Source organism: Chlorocebus sabaeus, chromosome 14 (genome assembly GCF_047675955.1).
Source record: "Chlorocebus sabaeus isolate Y175 chromosome 14, mChlSab1.0.hap1, whole genome shotgun sequence".
NCBI lineage: Eukaryota > Metazoa > Chordata > Mammalia > Primates > Cercopithecidae > Chlorocebus > Chlorocebus sabaeus.
The window spans coordinates 99979908-99999177 of NC_132917.1; the positions used below are offsets into that span (position 1 = coordinate 99979908).

Below are 19270 nucleotides of genomic sequence, written 5' to 3' on the forward strand. Positions count from 1 at the left end.
GCTCTCTTTCTAGGGACTTGCCTGAGGGGGAGGGATTTCGTCGGAACAAAAATGCCCTAGTGTGCAGGTCGCGCTCACTGCGACGGCAGACTTTGAGTGTGGCACTTGGTAGCTCTTCCTCTGTTCCGCTTCCCTTCGGTGGAAAAGTTCGGGCTGAACGTTTAGCGGGTGCTGGTGAGTGGGGAATGCGTGGCCGAGAGTGCGGCATTCTTCGCAAGGTGTATCCGGGAGCCCTCTGCAGATCCTAATTGATTTTCCCTATTGCGTTCTGAGTTGGCAGGTTACGGCAACCTAAATGGGTCTGCGCCAGATCCCGTCACATTGGCTCCCTTAAAGCCATTGGCCTGCAGGATCCCCCCGTTTCCCAATTCGCGGGATCCAGGGCCACGCGGCTTTTTGGGCCCAGACTCTAGAGCTCAAGGACGGAGCCACCGAGGCTGGACAGCTTGGGAAAGGGAACCCAAGCAGCATTTTCTGTGCTGCTGCTTTATTGCCATTGGGGATTAGGGTTGCTTTTTTTTTTTTTAATGAAGATAGAAAATTGTCTTTATTTTTGTATTGCTTCATTTTATAATGCAAGCATCCCAGAGTTGGCAGTTAGAATATTTGCCATTTTCGTGAACCCGGGAGGCGGAGCTTGCAGTGAGCCGAGATCATGCCACTGCACTCCAGCCTGGGTGACAGAGCGAGACTTCTTCTTAAAAAAAAAAAAAAAAAAGAATATTTGCCATTTTATTAAAATTATGATTTGTTACCATTTTGATCGAGACCTACCAAAAGCTGTGTGTTCTGCCCTTTTTGCCAAGAGGCAGTAATGAGGGCTGCCTACTGCTTATTAGGCACTAGGGGTTCAGAGAAGAGACACGCTTCCAGCCTTCAGAGATCTCTGGTATCTCTGCAAGAGTGATTCTATGTTTTACGTTTCAGAAGTGTTTTTCCCCCTTTAATAATTATATACATTGACGGTTTAGAAAAAGAAATCACTTGTTAACGTTCCTGTTGCATGCATGGTCATTGTAAAAAGACATAAGAACTATCCGTCGGTGTGGGGGAGGAAAAACACCTTTTTTCATACCCCCAGGCGTATATTAACACTTTTCTGACAACCTTCCAGAATTTTTCTGTAAATAGACACGTTCACAGACATTTAAAAAAATAGAAATGGGATCATACTTCTGTGATGCCTGGTATTTTCCTATTTTACAGTAGGAGACAGTAACTTTTACTTTATTAAAACGTATTCCTTGCCAGGCAAGGTGGCTCATGCCTGTAATCTCAGCACTTTTGGAGGCCGAGGCGGGAGGACCACGAGGTCAGGAGATCGAGACCATCCTGGCTAAAACGGTGAAACCCCGTCTCTACTAAAAATACAAAAAATTAGCTGGGCGTGGTGGCGGGCGCCTGTAGTCCCAGCTACTCGGGAGACTGAGGCAGGAGAATGGCATGAACCTGGGAGGCGGAGCTTGCAGTGAGCCGAGATGGCAGTGAGCCGAGATGGCGCCACTGCACTCCAGCCTGGGCTACAGAGCGAGCCTCTGTCTCAAAAAAATAAAATAAACGTATTCCTTGAGTCAAACGTGGTGACACATAGCTCCAATTACTGGGAAAATTGAGGATTGCTTGAGTCTGAGTTCAATCCCAGGAACTTAGGGAGACTCTTATCTCTAAAAACTTGTAACTTTTGACCATCACACCTTCAGAGGTCTGTAAATATTTAAATTTCAGTTATTCTGCAAAAAAATATGTGCCTGCTATAGGGCAGATACCACTTTACATAGATGCTTGGGATACTTCTGTGAATATAACAGACCCAAAACAACAAAATCTAAAAACCCCTTTCCTATGGAATTAGCATGGTGTTGAATGGATATGTACCAAACAACAAACCTAACAGATAATTAAGTTACGTTAGAAGATACGCACAGTAGAAAGAAAAGAGAGGAATTGGGAGTGTTGACAGTTGGGGTATGGGTGAAAATGTCAAATGATGTGATCTGGGTAGACCTCATTGAAAAGGTGAGATTTGAGCCGAAAATTTAAAAAGATAAGGAAATTAGCCATGTAAGTATCAGGATCATTCCAGGAGAGGGAAGAATTATTTGGAATTCTTCTGAATGGGATATTTGTTCTTTCTCATTAACTTATTCACTTATTTATATTTTGTTTTTTTGTTTGTTTGTTTGTTTTTGAGGCAGAGTCTCGCTGTCGCCCAGGCTGGAGTGCAGTGGCCGGATCTCAGCTCACTGCAAGCTCCGCCTCCCGGGTTTACGCCATTCTCCTGCCTCAGCCTCCCGAGTAGCTGGGACTACAGGCGCCCGCCACCTCGCCCGGCTAGATTTTTGTATTTTTTAGTAGAGACAGGGTTTCACCGTGTTAGCCAGGATGGTCTTGATCTCCTGACCTCATGATCCACCCGTCTCAGCCTCCCAAAGTGCTGGGATTACAGGCTTGAGCCACCGCGCCCGGCCCACTTATTTATATTAGTATGAACTTAGGGTTGTTTGTTTGTTTATTTATTTATTTATTTATTTTGGTTTGGGTTCTAAGCCAGTAATACTTTGTTACTTATTTTGTTGCTGAAATTGTTCCAGCTTTGGCTACAGTTGACTCCAGTGTCCCTTTGACATACCCCATCATTATGTTTTTTCCAGTAGTTCCTTTCTGGCATTACAAAGTGCTCCAGACATAATCTGCCATTTCTCAAAGGAGCACTGGTTCGTTTTATTAAAGAATGCAGCCAAGATCTGGGCACCTGGCGTGCTCATTGCCACTGAGTGCTATTGCTGTAAGTCCTCTCAGCTGACAGAGCCAACCCATGTGTGTATGCATATCTATTATTATTTCTAATCCCTCAATATCTATATTAAGCTAAACATTATAAGGTATGTAAGGATCATTGTAGCCTTCCGCTCTTGCTTATGTGTAACTTCCCACTTCGACAGTGAGAATCCTGGCTCTCTGGAAGATTTTTGAGCAGAGCGATATGATCTAAGATTTAATGAGATGATTTATTGCTGATATACAAAAAAGATATTAGGGGAATTGGAATGGAAGCAGAAGTCCAGTTAGGATTTTGTTGAGATCTAAGTGATCAGAAAGATTTTTTATAAAGCGTGAAGCTAAATATGTTGGAGTAATACCTAACCTTGATACGAGGAAGTCTGGTAAAATAATTTAGCATTAGACAGGTTCAGTTGCTGAGGAATGTTTCTGAGGTCTGGCTCTTTTCAAGAGACGTCTTGCATTGATTCTCACAGTTCCATTGCTTTATCCACATCCCAGGAAAGACGTGCAGAACTTGAATGAACTAGAATCTGCGGGACACTGAATTACAACACTTAACCTATTTTAGTGTGTTAGAGCAGAAGTCTCCAAACCCCAGGCCTCAGATCCAGAGCGTTTGCTGGCCAGCTAGGAACCAGGTGGCACCGCAGGAGGTGAGCTGAGGTGGAGTGAGCATTACCACCCGAGCTCCGCCTCCTGTCAGAGCAGTCCGGCATTAGATTCTCATAGGAGTGTGAACGCTGTTGTGAACTGTGCATGCAATGGATCTAGGTTGCATGCTCCTTGTGAGAATCTAATGCCTGATGATCTGAAGTGGACAGTTTCATCCTGAAACCTTCCCTGCCACCTCTCCCTATTCATGGAAAAATTGTCTTCCATGAAACTGGCCCAGTGCCAAAAAGGTTGGGGACTGCTTTTAATAATACTTTTAAGAGCATTCTTATTAGCTTTGTAATAATTTAATAATAAAAGCTACCATTTATTGAGGGCTCCCCACATGCCATGTACTGTTTTAGGTGCTTTGTAGAATAACTCATTTGCAAGACGACTATTTTCTTTCTTTTCTGGGAGAAAAATTGTAACGCACGAATTAAGTAACCTGTCCGACATATACATGTAATTCATGAACTTAATCTTTCTGCTTTCAGTATAAGTCAGTAGACTACAGTTGTTTTGTGTCTAATTAAATAAATATGACCTTTTTAGGTTATAGAAGCAATGCGTGTACATTGAAAATAGTTTAAAAAAATACAAATCAGCAAAAACAAATTCTACTTTTTAACAGAAAGGTGTTATGGTTTAGTGAAAATGCACTCACCTAGAAATTAGGAGAATGGGATTCCAGACCACATACTTTATTGATAACTGGATGCACTTGGATAAATCATTGAACTTTCTGGAATTCATGATCCTCATTCATAAAGTAAGGATGTGGGCAGTCAGTTCTAATAGGAGTTGAGATTTCTCCAGTCCCTTCAGGCTCTTTAATTTTCTGTGATTCTGTGGCAAAGTATTCTTTATCTGCCTTCATTGTTGAAGAAGACACTTTAAATGATAGTAGTTTTGTGGAATCAATCTAAGTCTGACTCATTTGATGAAAATGGGGTGTGGTTAATGTGTATAATTACTACCTGTGGTTGAATAAAATATGTATAAATTAATTCATGCCCTTATTGTATTAAAATGACCAATATGTTTTACTGTTAAACTTAAGTCAAGTTTACAATTAATTTGCTGCTTAGTTTTTTAATACTAGAGAAGGGGAAACCTGTTCATTTCCAGGACATAGTTGACTCATGGGTCTACTTCCTACTTCCCACAGCCTCTAAAGAGAGCAGTCACTGCACTTATGGCTGGGATTTTGCGCTTAGTAGTTCAGAGGCCCCCGGGCGGACTACAGGTAAGTGTTTCTTTTCAAGAATTTCTTTTTCTACCCCTTATGAATTTTTTTTTTTTAATCATTACAAGGCAAGTTAAGTTCTTTTTTTTTTTTTTTTTTTTTTTTGAGATGGAGTCTCACTCTCACCCAGGCTGGAGTGCCGTGGTGCTATCTGGGCTCACTGTAGTCTCCACCTCCCAGGTTCAAGGAATTCTCCTGCCTTAGTCCCCCGAGTACCTGGGACTACAGGTGTCTGCTACCACACCTGGCTAATTGTTGTATTTTTCATATACTCGGGGGTTTCACCATATTGGCCAGGCTGGTCTCTAACTCCTGACCTTGTGATCCACCCACCCCAGCCACCCAAAGTTAAGTGCTTTCCCCAGTTCCTTTTTGATATTTTTTGGATATTGAGAGTTAATCTTGTTTATTTATGGTTTATCTGCTGTTTTATCCCTAAAGATCTAGAATCAAAAAAGATCTTTTTCTGGAAAACATGCCAATAAAAAATGGCCGTCATTGATTCCCCTTGGTCTGTCTTAATCTTAAAGTTTTAGGGGTTTTTTCCCCTAAGATTATGGAAGGAGTACATTTTCAATAATACAATATTAGAAAAATATGGAAAATCAGAAGGAAGAGAAATAATCTCTAGGAGACCATCAGTGTTAGTATTTTCCTGTATCTCCTTCTAGGCTTGCCTTTAGAAAGTGCAGTGGTGCAGCCTCATCTGCTCATAAGGGCCAGAGCCTAGATGAGCCTATTGACTTGCTCCTGGCTGCAGATGACAACAATGTAAAGGGCTTTATATTATATTACCTTAACCTCAGATTAATCCTGGGAGGTCAGTATGATTTCCTTTTTAGAGCTGAGGAAACTGACCCTCTGAGAGAGTGTCTCATGTCTCACAGCTGGTAGGCAGCAGAACTCAGCCCACTGCCTGTCTTCTACTGGTTTATGCCATCTCTGCAATGCAGGAAATGCTAGCAGGGAGTGATGGGAACGACTGTTGCCCATTCCCACGACCGTGTCCTGGTATGAAAGGTCGGCAGTGAATCCTTGTTCTTCAGCAGCCTGAGAGAAGTGGGATTGGAGGAACGTAGAGCAGGAGCAAGGGATAGGAACTAGGAATGATGACATTGTTAGAACTAGAAAGGAAACTGGAAACTCACTTTGGATTTCTTTTATATTGTCTTGTTAAATGTGAATTATTGCACATTCTCTAGAGCAAGAGTTGCTAAGCTATGGCCTCTAGGCCAAATTCAGCCTGCCACCTATTTTTGTAAATAACAGTTTTATTGAAAACTACCTACACCCGGCTGGGCGCCGTGGCTCACGCTTGTAATCCCAGCACTTTGGGAGGCCAAAGTGGGCGGATCATGAGGTCAGAAGATCAAGACCATCCTGGCTAACACGGCGAAAACCTGTCTGTACTAAAAATACAAAAACAAATTATCCGGGCGTGGTGGCGGGCACCTGTAGTCCCAGCTACTCGGGAGGCTGAGACAGGAGAATGGCGTGAACCCGGGAGGTGGAGGTTGCAGTGAGCCGAGATGGCACCACTGCACTCCAGCCTGGACCACAGAGTGAGACTCCATCTCAAACAAAAAAAAGAAAAAAGAAAGGAGAAGAAAAATAGCCACCCCTGTTTGTTTGCATATTGTCCGACTGCTTTTACCCTATAATGGCCAAGCTGAGTTTTGGCAATGGAGACTACATAGCTCTAGAGCTGGAAATGTTTACTATCTGGTCCTTTACAGAAAACAGTTACCAATCCATGGTCTAAAAGTATATTTATGCACTTTTACCTTTGTATCGTGTTAGTGCTTAGATGGGATGCATTCGCTCAGCTAGGGCGCTAAGATATACCTTTAATAATTACAGGGTAGGTTGGAACAGACTTCTGTTACCTAAAGATTGGTGGGTACGGATTTCTGTACTAGATAGAATTCTAAAAAACAAATGATTTATATCATATTTTAGACGGTGACAAAAGGTGTGGAGTCTCTCATTGGTACAGATTGGATTCGTCACAAATTCACCAAATCAAGAATTCCAGATAAAGTAAGAACAAAGTTTGATTTTTTTTTTTTTAATGTTAGTGTTGTTCTAAAAAATATATTTTAAGTGGTACCTATTTTTGTAATATTGAAAGATTTTATGTTAAATTATATGTGGATGTAGGTGGGGGTACAGAGTTTAACGCATAGTGGGATTTGTGTAAATGGTGATTATTAAAAACAAAACTGTTCTGTCACTTGTGTCACTGGCCTTCACAGTAGTGGGTTTTTATCATTTCAGTCTACTTATTCCTACTTATGGTTTGTATGTATGTGTTGGTATCACCATTGTCCTGAGAAAGCAGTAGGTCTTCCTGCTCAGGCTCTCACGGTGTCACTCTTCATTTTCACTTTCCATATCGATCATTGCTACTTTGGATCTTTCAGCTTTTTCTATTTGATTTATGTGTGCCTATCATTCTTTTAGATAATACTGACTAAGCTCGCTATTGATTTTTGTTTTAATTTTTTTTTTTTAAGAAAGTTTTGCTTTGTTGCCCAGGCTGGGGCACGGTGGCACAGTCTCAGCTGGCTGCAACTTCTGTCTCCTGGGTTCAAACAGTTCTTGTGCCTCAGCCTCCAGAGTATCTGGGACCACAGGCCCGTGCCACCACACCCAGCTAATTTTTGTATTTTTAGGAGAGATGGGGTTTCATCATGTTGCCCAGGCTGGTCTTGCACTCCTGATCTTGAGTGATCTACCCGCCTTGGCCTCCCAAAGTGCTGGGATTACAGGTGCCCGGTCTGTTTTTGTGTGTGTTTTAATTAGTAGTCTTTATTTCTTAGAGCAGTTTTAGGTTTGCAGAAACATTGATTGGGAAGTATGGGGAGTTCCTATATGCTCCCTCCCTGAAGCATACACAGTGTCCTCTATAACTGATGAACCAACGGGACACAGTATTATTAACTAAATACCATGGTTTACGCTAGCGTTCACTCTTCACGTTGTGAAGTTCTATGGGTTTTGACAAATGCGTAATGTCATGTATCCACTGTTACAGTATTATACAGAATAGTTTCACTGTCCTAAGTATCACCTGTGGTTCACCTGTTTATCCTTCCCAACTCCCAACCCCTGGCAACCACTGATCTTTTTATTATCTCCATAGTTTTGCCTTTTCTAGAATGTAATATAACTGAAATCATATGGTATACAGCCCTTTCAAACTGGATTCTTTCTCTTAGCAATTTACCCGTAAGGTTCCTCCATGTCTTTTTGTGGCTTGCTAGCTTATTTTTATTGCTGAGTAATATTCCATTGCATGGACGTGTACGGTTTGTGCATTTGCCCGTGGAAAAACATCGTGGTTGCTTCCGGTTTTGGACAGTAATGAACAAAGCTGCTATAACCATTCATGTATAGATTTTTGTGTGGACATAAAGTTCCAACTCATCAGTTAAATGCCTAAGAGCATAATTGCTGGATTGTATATTAAAGACTATATTTAGCTTTGTAAAGCCTGGGTTTTTTGTTTATTTGTTTTGGGCGAGGGGTTCCTGATATTTTTTGTTGTGGTAAAATATACATATAACATTTACCATCTTAACCACTTGTAAGTGTGCTATTCAGTGGCATTAAGTGCATTGACACTGTTGTGCAGCTATCACAACCATCCATCTCCGGAACTCTTCATCTTGTAAAACCGAAACTCCATCCACTCAATAATAACTGCCGACCTAGGCAACATAAGGAGACCCAGTCTCTACAAACAAAAAATGAGATGGGTGTTGTGGTACACACCTGTAGTCCTAGCTACTCAGGAGGCTGAGCGGGGAGGATTGCTTAATCTCAGGAGGTTAAGGCTGCAATGACCTGTAATTGTGCCACTGCACTCCAGCCTGGGCAACAGAGCAAGATCCTGTCTCAAAAATTAATAATAATAGTAACTCCCCCATTTTCTCCTCTCCCTAGCTTTTGGTGACTACCATTCCCCATTGATTTTTCTTAAAAGATAAAACAGTATTACCATTGACTACTTTGATACCTTTAATGTGCTTGGTGTTCTTTTATCAGAAATCTCGTCCAGGTACAGTGGCTCACACCTATATTCCTAGCATTTTGGGAGGCTGAGGCAGGAGGATCGCTTGAGTCCAGGAATTCAAGACCAGCCTGGGCAACATAGTGAGACTCCATGTCTACAAAAAATTTTAAAATTAGCTAGGTGTGGTGGTGCATGCCTGTAGTCCCAACCACTCAGGAGGCTGAGACAAGGGGATCACTTTAGCCCAGGAGGTCAGGGGTGTAGTGAGCCATGATCGGATCAGTTCACTTCAGCCTCAGCAACAGAGTGAGACCTTATCTCAAAACAAAATAAAAAAATCTTTTTTATTTTTCGAGTCGTTGTCTTTCCACTGCTATCCTTTCCACAACTATTTTGTCTTATATCTTTCCATGTTTCTTACTCTGTATTTCTGGAAGGATGGATACAAATGTTGGCATTCATTTAAAATATGCAAGGCTAGACACAGGCAGGGGAATAACACACTGGGGCCTGTGGGGGGCGAGTGGAGGGAGAGCATCAGGAAAAATAGCTAATGCATGCTGGGCTTCATACCTAGGTGATGGAATGATAAGTGCAGCAAATAGTGCAGCAGATTGCCATGGTACATATTTACCTATGTAACAAACCTGCACATCTTGCACTTGTGCCCTGGAACTTAAAGTAAAATAAATGTGCAAGGCAGTGGTTTCGATCATCAGCTGTGATAAATGTGAAAACCTTTAAACCTCGGGAAAATAGTACCTGACTGTTTGTTTGTTTTTCTGGAGGCAGAGTCTCACTCTGTCTCCAGGCTGGAGTGCAGTGGTGTGATCTTGGCTCACTGCAACCTCCACCTCCCAGGTTCAAGCAGTTCTCCTGCCTCAGCCTCCTGAGTAGCTGGGATTACAGGCACGCGCCACCACGCCCAGCTAATTTTTGTAGTTTTAGTAGAGACGGGGTTTCACCATGTTGGCCAGGATGGTCTTGATCTCCTGACCTCATGATCCACCCCGCTCAGTCTCCCAAAGTGCTGGGATTACAGGCATGAGCCACCGCGCCCGGCCCCGCCTATCTTCTGAACTTATTCCTGTATTCTCCTGTATTCTCAACTGGTTTCTAGACATTGCTACTTAGATAACTTATAGGTATTTCAAGTTCATATCCAAAATTCAACTCATCTTACTTTCCCTCCAAACAACCAAATAAAAAAGAAGGTGCCTCTCTTGTATTAGTTATGTCAGTTAATGCTACCATCCTCTATCTAATTTCCCAGACTGGAGACATCTGAATCAAGTTTAGCCTCCCTCTTCTTCACCCAACACAAATCCATCTATCTTACTGCGCAAAGTTCCCCTATCAGTCATTTTTCTGTTACAGCTGCTGTAGTTCAGGCTCTTTAACCATGGTCGTAAGTGCCTCCTAACTGGGTTTCCTTGTGTCAGGCTCTATCCCCAGTTGGTTTTATTCTCAGGTAAGAGTTTTCTTTCCAAATCTCTTAAAAACATGGTCCTATTGGTTTTAACCCTCATTAACTCTGTATCCCCAGCAGTAATTTCTAAAGGCTCAACATGGTTGCACATAGTTTAACTTCGTCCCCTGCATTGCTTTTCATGCATTTTTCTATATTAGTCACCCTGAACCACTTGCCTTTCCAAAATATTTTGTGCTTTTTCATACTGTTCTTTTAAATATTCTCACCTTTCTTTAGTGCACCTACCCCTTCCTCTGATCTCCACCATCCTTCTCGTTCTAATCTCTTCAAAATCCCTAGAAAAATATAAACAAACAAAACTCATCAAAAAATACTCTTAATCTTACCCACCCAGAGATAACTGCTGCCAGCTCCTTCCACATCCTTCTCTGTTGTATGTTTTATTTTTTTCTTTTAGACTACTCAAGTGCAGTAATGAGAAGGAAAGAGTAGAATAAGGAGTTCAATCTGTGTTGTATGTTTTAAGATGTGATTTATCTCATATGAATCGGTGCTTCTCTAGCTGCTTTCTCTGTCTAGTAATATAATATGAACCTCTCACTGTACACATTTCTTTTTTTTTTTTTTAAGTTCTGGTATACATGTGCAGAATGTGCAGGTTTGTTACATAGGTATATATGTGCCATGGTGGTTTGCTGCACCTATCAACCCGGCATCTAGGTTTTAGGCCCCACATGCGCTAGGTATTTGTCCTAATGATCTCCCTCCCTTTGCCCCCGACTCCCCATGTGTTCTCATTGTTCAACTCCCACTTATGAGTGAGAACATGCAGTGTTTGGTTTTCTGATCCTGTATTAGTTTGCTGAGGATGGTGGCTTCCAACTTCATCCATGTCCCTGCAAAGCACATGATCTCATTCTTTTTTTTTTTTTTTTTTGAGACAGAGTCTCACTCTGTCGCCCAGGTTGGAGTGCAGTGGCACAGTCTCACTCACTGCAACCTCCGCCTCCCGGGTTCATGCCATTCTCCTGCCTCAGCCTCCTGAGTAGCTGGGACTACAGGCGCCTGCCATCATGCCTGGCTAATTTTTTGTATTTTTAGTAGAGACGAGGTTTCACTGTGTTAGCCAGGATGGTCTCAATCTCCTGACCTCGTGATCCACCTGCCTCGGCCTCCCAAAGTGCCAGGATTACAGGCGTGAGCCACCGTGCCCGGCCAATCTTATTCTTTTTTATGGCTGCATAGTATTCCTTGGTGTATATGTACCATGTTTTATTTATCCAGTCTATCATTGATGGGCATTTGGGTTGGTTCCATGTCTTTGCTATTGTAAGTACTGCTTCAATAAACATACATGTGCATATGTCTTTATAGTAGAATGATTTATATTCCTTTGGGTATATACCCAGTAATGGGATTGCTGAGTCCAATGGTATTTATGGTTCTAGATCCTTGAGGAATCGCCACACTGTCTTCCACAATGGTTGAACTAATTTACATTGCCACCAATAGTGTAAAACCATAAAAACCTTAGAAGAAAACCTAGGCAATACCATTCAGGGCACAGGCATGGGCAAAGACTTCATGACTAAAACACCAAAAGCAATGGCAACAAAAGCCAGAATTGACAAATGGGATCTAATTAAACTGAAGAGCTTCTGCACAGCAAAAGAAGCTCACCATCAGAGTGAACAGGCAAGCTACAGAATGGGAGGAGAATTTTGCAATCTACCCATCTGACAAAGGGCTAATATCCAGAATCTACAAGGAACTTAAATTTACAAGAAAAAAAAAAACAACCCCATCAAAAAGTGGGCAAAGGAAATGAACAGACACTTTTCAAGACATTTATGTGGCCAACAAACGTATGAAAAAAAGCTCATCATCACTGATCATTACAGAAATGCAAATCAAAACCACAATGAGATATTATCTCACGCCAGTCAGAATGGCGATTATTAAGTCAAGAAACAATAGATGCTGGCGAGGCTGTGGAGAAATAGGAACGCTTTTACACTATATACATTTCTACAAAACTATTTTTAATCATTGAATAATATTCTTTTTTATTAAGATACCATCTTTTTGGGGTCAATTTTTTTTCTCAATCTGATTCCCCAGAGGTATGACTCTTGATCTAATGTCTTTGAGACCTTTATATATATTTTATGTGAGTCTTAGAAACAGTATTTATAGAATATATCACATATGCACACTCATGTATTTGGTGCGGATGATGCACATAACAGCTTACAACACATAATTATATGGATATTTCTTTTTGGTTTTTGGCTCAAGAATATATTATGGCCATCATTCAGTGTGAAGACCTGCAAAGATAGTAAACCTCATTCATTTTAATGGTAGTATTGTATCCTATAGGATACATCGGAATTTGTGTATTTGCACTGGGCACAGTGGTTCACGCCCGTAATCCCAGCACTTTGGGAGGCTGAGGCAAGTGGATCACTTGAGGTCAGGAGTTCAAGACCAGCCTGGCCAACATGGTGAGACCCCCATCTCTACTAAAAATACAAAAATTAGCTGGGCATGGTGGTGAACACCTATAATCCCAGCTACTCATGAGGCTGAGACAAGAGAATTGCTTGAACCTCGGGGGCAGAGGTTGCAGTGAGCCGAGATCGTGCCATTGCACTCCAGCCTGGGCAACAGAGCAAGGCAAGGCTCCATCTCAAAAAAAAAGAATTTGTGTATTTCCATCATTTTGCTTAGTTTTATTATTAATCATTTTATTTAGAATGGATACATCATAATGTAGTTATCCTAGTGAGGAACATGGCTGCCTTAAAATTTTTCAGTGTTACAAATAGTGTTAGAATACACATCCTTATTCGGTACATTTTGTGCACTTAGAGGAGTGTTTCTGTGGGATAACTTCTTAGAACCTTTTGATTCTTAGATAATTAATTCAAATATTAGCTCTGTGGAGCTGTTTCTGATCCCTCATAAGCAAAAATCATTAGTCATTTGCCTGTATTCTCATAATACTTTGTAGAATGTTTTTATAGTATTTATGTTTTATTTTCACTTGTAATTTACATGTTTGTTTTCCCACCTGACAGTCAGCTCTTCACCTGAGAATAGGGAGGGAAGAGGATGCGGCCTAGTGCCCAGCTCATAGCAGGGCTTACAGAGTCTCCTGGCGTTTAAATTATTTAGTGTCATTGGTTGCTCCTGCTTTGTTCTACAGGTTAAACTCCATCTCTCTGAGTAATCAGACTGATAGAAATGTTCAATTTGAGGTTGAGGATTACGTGATGATTAAGGATGAGATAATTATGTAGTTGTGTATGTGTGTGTGTCTTTTAAGAAAAAATGGGAGGTATATAGAAACTGTGTAAGCTGGAAATTTGCCATTTATAATTATTTCCTTTCTAGGTGTTTCAGGCCTCACCTGAAGATCATGAAAAATATGGTGGAGATCCACAGAACCCTCATAAACTGCATATTGTTACCAGGATAAAAAGTACAAGAAGACGTCCATATTGGGAAAAAGATATAATAAAGATGCTTGGATTAGAAAAAGTATGCAATTATTTTAATCATCTTTAGTGTTGTTTACATTTGCTTTAAATTTTTTTTTTTTTTTTTTTTTGAGGCGGAGTCTCACTCTGTCGCCCAGGCTGGAGTGCAGTGGCGCGATCTCGGCTCACTGCAAGCTCCGCCTCCCGGGTTCGCGCCATTCTCCTGCCTCAGCCTCCCGAGTAGCTGGGACTACAGGCGCCCGCCACCACGCCCGGCTAATTTTTTGTATTTTTAGTAGAGACGCGGTTTCACCATGTTAGCCAGGATGGTCTCAATCTCCTGACCTCGTGATCCGCCCGCCTCAGCCTCCCAAAGTGCTGGGATTACAGGCGTGAGCCACTGCACCTGGTCTTGCTTTAAATTTTATACTTTTAAAACTTTGAGGCGTATATTTATTATTTATTGCGTATTGCTTAGGGTAATTTATTTGTAAATTTGGCTTAGAATGAGCCCTCAGTTTAACATTGTACTGAAACATGGAACAATCTGCTCTTCAGGTTGGTTGATAACATTGCTTTGTTGTTGTTGTTGTTCACAGTCACATACCCCTCAAGTTCACAAGAATATCCCTTCCGTGAATTCAAAATTGAAGGTGGTTAAGCATTTGATAAGGTTTGTTGTTTCTTCTCTTTTTAAAATGTATTGCCTAGTGTAATTCTAAATGCATTTTTCTTTCTTTTTTGTTAGTGTTCTGAAAAAAACTTTTTATAAAACTAAAATTTTGGGTTTTTTAATTGACACATAATAATTGTACGTATTTATGGGGTACATAGTGACGTTTCAATATATATAAAGTTATAGTGATCCGATCAAGGCAACTCATATCCATATCCGTCATCTCAGACATTTATCATTTCTTCATGTTGGGAACATTCAACATCCTCCTTCTAGCTGTTTGAAACTGTGTGTTATTGTTAACTGTAGTTATCCTGCAGGGATACAGAACACTAGAACATATTCCTCCTATCTAAACACATTTTCTTATGTCACAGAATCCAGCCCTTGAAGTTGCCACAAGGACTTCCAACAGAGGAGAACATGTCTAACACGTGCCTCAAAAGCACTGGGGAGTTAGTAGTGCAGTGGCATGTGAAACCTGTGGAGCAGAAAACACATGAGTCCTAGTGCCCCAGCAGCTTCCGATTGGAAAATGTAAATTGTTTTTATTTAAAGATGGTGAGAAAGTGTTTTCATTAAAATATGTTTTAATAACCATTTTCAGGCCGGGCACAGTGGCTCTCGCCAGTAATCCCAGCACTTTGGGAGACCAAGGTGGGCAGGTCACCTGAGGTCAGGAGTTCGAGACCAGCCTGACCAACATGGAGAAACCCCGTCTCTACTGAAAATACAAAATTAGCCGGGTGTGGTGGCGCATGCTTGTAATCCCAGATACTAGGGAGGCCGAGGCAGGAGAATCGCTTGAACATGGGAGGTGGAGGTTGGGATGAGCTGAGATGGTGCCACTGCACTCCAGCCTGGGCAACAGGACAAGACTCCATCTCGGGGAAAGAAAAAAAATTTCACTGACTAAACCTGCTGCAGTTCTTTTTTACTGTAGACTTGGAGATTTTAGTTTAATTTGGTTTAATTCTTTGTCCTTTCCCTTTCACTGTTTCACTCCAAAACAGGTAAGAATGGCATTGTTTGAACATCCAGGTTCGGGTCTACTGCCACCTTAGTAAGCATCATCAACTATTTTATAAAAATTGCATTATTGTTGTTGTTGTTTTTGAGACAGAGTCTTGCTCTGTCGCCCAAGTTGGAATACAGTGGCAAGATTTCAGTTCACTGCAGCCTTGGCCTCCCAGACTCAAGTGATCCTCCCACCTCAGCCTCCAGAGTAGCTAGGACTACAGGCAGTGTGCCACCACACCCAGCTAATTTTTAAAAGTGTTTTCATAGAGATGGGGACTCACTGTGTTGTCCAAGCTGATCTCAAACTCCTGGGTTCAAGCCATCCTCCCACCTCAGCCACCCAAAATGCTGGGATTACAGGCATGAGCCACTGTACCCAGCCAAAATTGTTTTCTTATTTAAGTGAATTCGACAATTTCTGTGAGTGGCTCTTTGCATGAGCACTGTGCAATGTGTTGGAAAAATCCAAAGCTGACCAAAACATGATCCCCACCTTTTGGAACTTACAGTCTGTTCTGGGGAACAGAGATTCAGCCAAAGTCAAGAAACACTGGATGCCAGCTAGTTTTGTGCTATAGTGTCTATAAGTACATATGTGGATATGGGTTCATTTTATCCCTAAATATAGTACCAAACCAGCATTTATATTCTAATTATAAACCTAATTTGGCCTAAACTTTATTATTGCACACTGCCTGAACAAAACATATTCGTCTCTATGTAAATTTTTTCCTCATGGAACAAGGGTGTGAAATGAAAATATTTTAGGATTTATTCAAAAACAGACTATTCTGTTTTCAGCTTCAAAATTGTTCTTTGAATCCTAAGGAACCTCTGTCAACAGTTGAGGTTGCTGTTGAAAAGAAAAAAGGAGGAGGCAGAAATCTCTCAGGGAGAATTATTTCCTTTTTTTTCTATTTCAGATACCTGGAGGGGTGGGGAGAAGTAAGAACTGTAAGGGGGGTTCGATAGTGGGAAATTCTGTGACAGCTGATTGAAGATGATGATGAAGAACCTCTGCATTCTAGTTACCGTTTGCTTTCCTTTGCCTCTTGTAAAATTTGGCTTGGCAACAGTGACATCGTCATGCTCATTGTCCCAATATCCACCCTGTCATAGATCTTAATGTTTTTGATCATTGCATTAAAGTGGAAGTGCCACCCACAGTGAAACCGGATCCCACTAATAAGCCTAAAGGCGATTGCAGTTGTAATTCCATAGTTATTGAATATCCAGTGTGTGTAAGGCCTGGAGGGGAGCCAAAGGACACTAACTTCTAAGAGCTCCGTCTAGTTGGAGAGAAACCTGTATGCCACAACATATAGTGTCCTTGCCTATGTGGGGTTGAAGATGTCTGTGTAAATAAAAGAAGCCTCTGCTAATTTAGTACCATCTCTTTTACTGTGCTAATTTTTTTTTCTTTAGAGACAGGGTCTTTGTCACCCAGTCTGGAGGCAGTGGTATGATCATAGCTCACTGTTACCTCCAACACTTCTGTTCAAGTGATCCTCCCACCTCAACCTCCTGAGTAGCTAGGACTACAGATGCACGCCACCACTCCTGGCTAGTATTTTTTAAAATTTTTTGTAGAGCCAAGGTGTTGCTATGTTGCCCACGCCGATCTAGAGTTTCTAATCTCAAATGATTCTCCTGCCTCGGCCTCCCAAAGTACTGGGAATACAGGTGTGAGCCATCACACCTGGCGTTAGTGTACTAATATTAATATTGTATAAATTGAGGAAAATACCATGGTTAATTTTTACTCAAACGGTAAGAAAGTTTGAGTAACTAATTTTAATCTCAACAGCCCATAGCTAGAAGAAGAGATCTAAATGTTAACTTGAATATTTAGAAGTAAAAGTGTCTACAAGAAGAAAAGTCTTTAGTGAAAATATGGGCATAGGCCAGTGGCATTAACTTTCTATTGCTGCAGAACAAATTACCACAAACGTAGCTGCTTAAAACAACACACACTTACTGTCTCACAACGTCTGTGGGTCAGAAGTCTAGGCATGGCTTAGCTGGGTAGCCTGCTTGGGATCTCGATGCTGGAAAAACATGTCTGGCCAGGTGCTCATTGTAGCCTTGGCAAGGAAGGGATCTGCTCCCAAGCACTCTCCAGCTGTTGGCAGAATTTGTTTCCTTATGGCTGTAGGATTCATGGCAAGTGGCTTCATCCAAAACCAGCATTGGAGAGAGACTAGCAAGATGGGCACTACACTCTTAATCAAATAAATGCAATCATGTACCTCGCGTCACCTTTTTTGCATTCCATTCATTAAAAACAAGTTGCACCTCCTACCTACAGTCAAGAAAGGGAGGAATTACACAGAAGTGTGCCCACAAGGAGGCAGGGCTCATGGAGGCCTCCTTAAAGTCAGCCAGCCAAGCCTGATAAGTCAATCCTGGAGCTTTACCACAGGGGCTGTGTAGTTTAGAAGGGCTCTTCAGATTGGCATTCCTTTGCCTCAGATCATCGTTTCAAAACCCTATAAGGGCTTATTCGTCAGTCTTGACTTTGTGTCTCTGAGGATTGCTTTGTTTAGTGTCCCCTGCCTTCTTTCAGGAGGTTTTGCCTGGCATCTAATGGTGACCATGGCATTTGGTGAAACTCAACAGATAGTTACCCAAACACTACCCTTAAGGACCACTGCAGTTCTCTTAGGGTCTCCTCAATCTAAAATTGTACCTCTTTCAGGCTAAACTTTCTTCTTTTTTTTTTTTTTTTTTTAATCATAAGAATACTAACTAGTATGCCTATTATCTAACTGGCACACTTTCACCAAGGACAATTTGGAAGTGCACTGGCCATTTTAGGGAGCTTTTGACATGAACAAGGTTGCTTCTTTGGGAGGTACCTTCAAACAAAAAGCAAAGAAACCTTTATGAGGAGATTGTCTTGTTTTTCTCAAAATGAGATAATTTTGCTTAACATAAGTAGTATCCCTTTCCATTCTTGAGGATTGATAAATACTGGCTTTTTGATCACACAGCTTGATAAAATTTTCAAGGGTCCAAATTACTGTCTAAACCATTTACCACTCTTTGTGTATATTTGTCAAAATCTGCTTTTCTATATCAAAACTTCTCTCTCAAGACCTGAGGTAAATAATTAATAAGGAATCCTTGGAACACTGGAAATTCTAAAATAAGAGTCAGATACAAAACACTGGTCACTAAAATTCTTACCTTTATGTATTAGAATGGCAATCAATTAAACTGAAAATGTCTTTGGATATTATTTCTGTTTATTTTTTGCCTCAAAATTATTAAAATGACATGAAATAAGTGCTCAAGAAGAAAAAGAAACAATTCTTCATTTCCTGTTCTCTAGTTTTCTTTATTATCTGGAAAAAGGAAAATTTGTTGATCACTTTAAAGATCAGATCATATAAACAGCTGAGCATGGTGCACACCCCCACTCCCCACCCCACTTCCATGCCTGTAATCCTAGCGCTTTAGGATGGCAAGATGGATCACTTGAGTCTAGGAGTTTGAGGCTGTGGTGAACTATGACTGCACCACTGCACTCCAGCCTGGGCAACAGGGTGAGATCTGTCTCAAAAGAAAGAGAAAAACAGTAGTACAATTACTGTCTCCCAGAAGATTATTTCCATTATTCTATATTCACCAGTCCTCCATACCTCTTTTCTTTGTATTATAAAGCTGAACAGGCACTAGGGTACTGATTCAACTAAGTGGAAATCACCAGGGTTCTATTGCTTATTTCATAAGATCCAGTAGCCAAGACATACTCACCTCATCTGAGAACTATAGCAGCAGCAACAAAAGTGAAAACTTCTGTTGATTTAGTTCCAGGGTTTCCACTAAACGTGACAGCTTCCCATGCTGTGCTATGCAGGATCTTCTACTGACAATAAACGCTCAGGATTTTTCAGCCACTTACCTAGCCTCCCGTGAATTATTGTTGCTTTGCTTTTACACATCACTGGCC

General features: G+C 41.2%; 1 protein-coding gene across 3 annotated transcripts; it reads left to right on the top strand.

The window, feature by feature from the left end:
* The first annotated feature begins 49 nt into the window (after positions 1–49).
* On the top strand, positions 50–16707 carry MRPL30 (mitochondrial ribosomal protein L30). Of its 3 annotated transcripts, none has more exons than XR_500300.3 (7): positions 68–174; positions 4607–4684; positions 6644–6724; positions 13534–13680; positions 14219–14292; positions 14673–14856; positions 16239–16707. XR_500300.3 is itself a non-coding variant. In XM_008008153.3 (7 exons), exons 2-6 carry the CDS (start codon positions 4634–4636, stop codon positions 14803–14805), a joined length of 486 nt encoding a protein of 161 aa, XP_008006344.1. In that variant the 5' UTR covers positions 68–174; positions 4607–4633; the 3' UTR covers positions 14806–14832; positions 16239–16707. The 3 variants fall into 3 exon arrangements, 2 of the variants coding, with proteins under 2 accessions (XP_008006342.1, XP_008006344.1); XM_008008153.3 differs by having other exon boundaries at positions 14673–14832; XM_008008151.3 differs by having other exon boundaries at positions 50–174; positions 14673–16707.
* The last annotated feature ends 2563 nt before the right edge of the window (positions 16708–19270 follow it).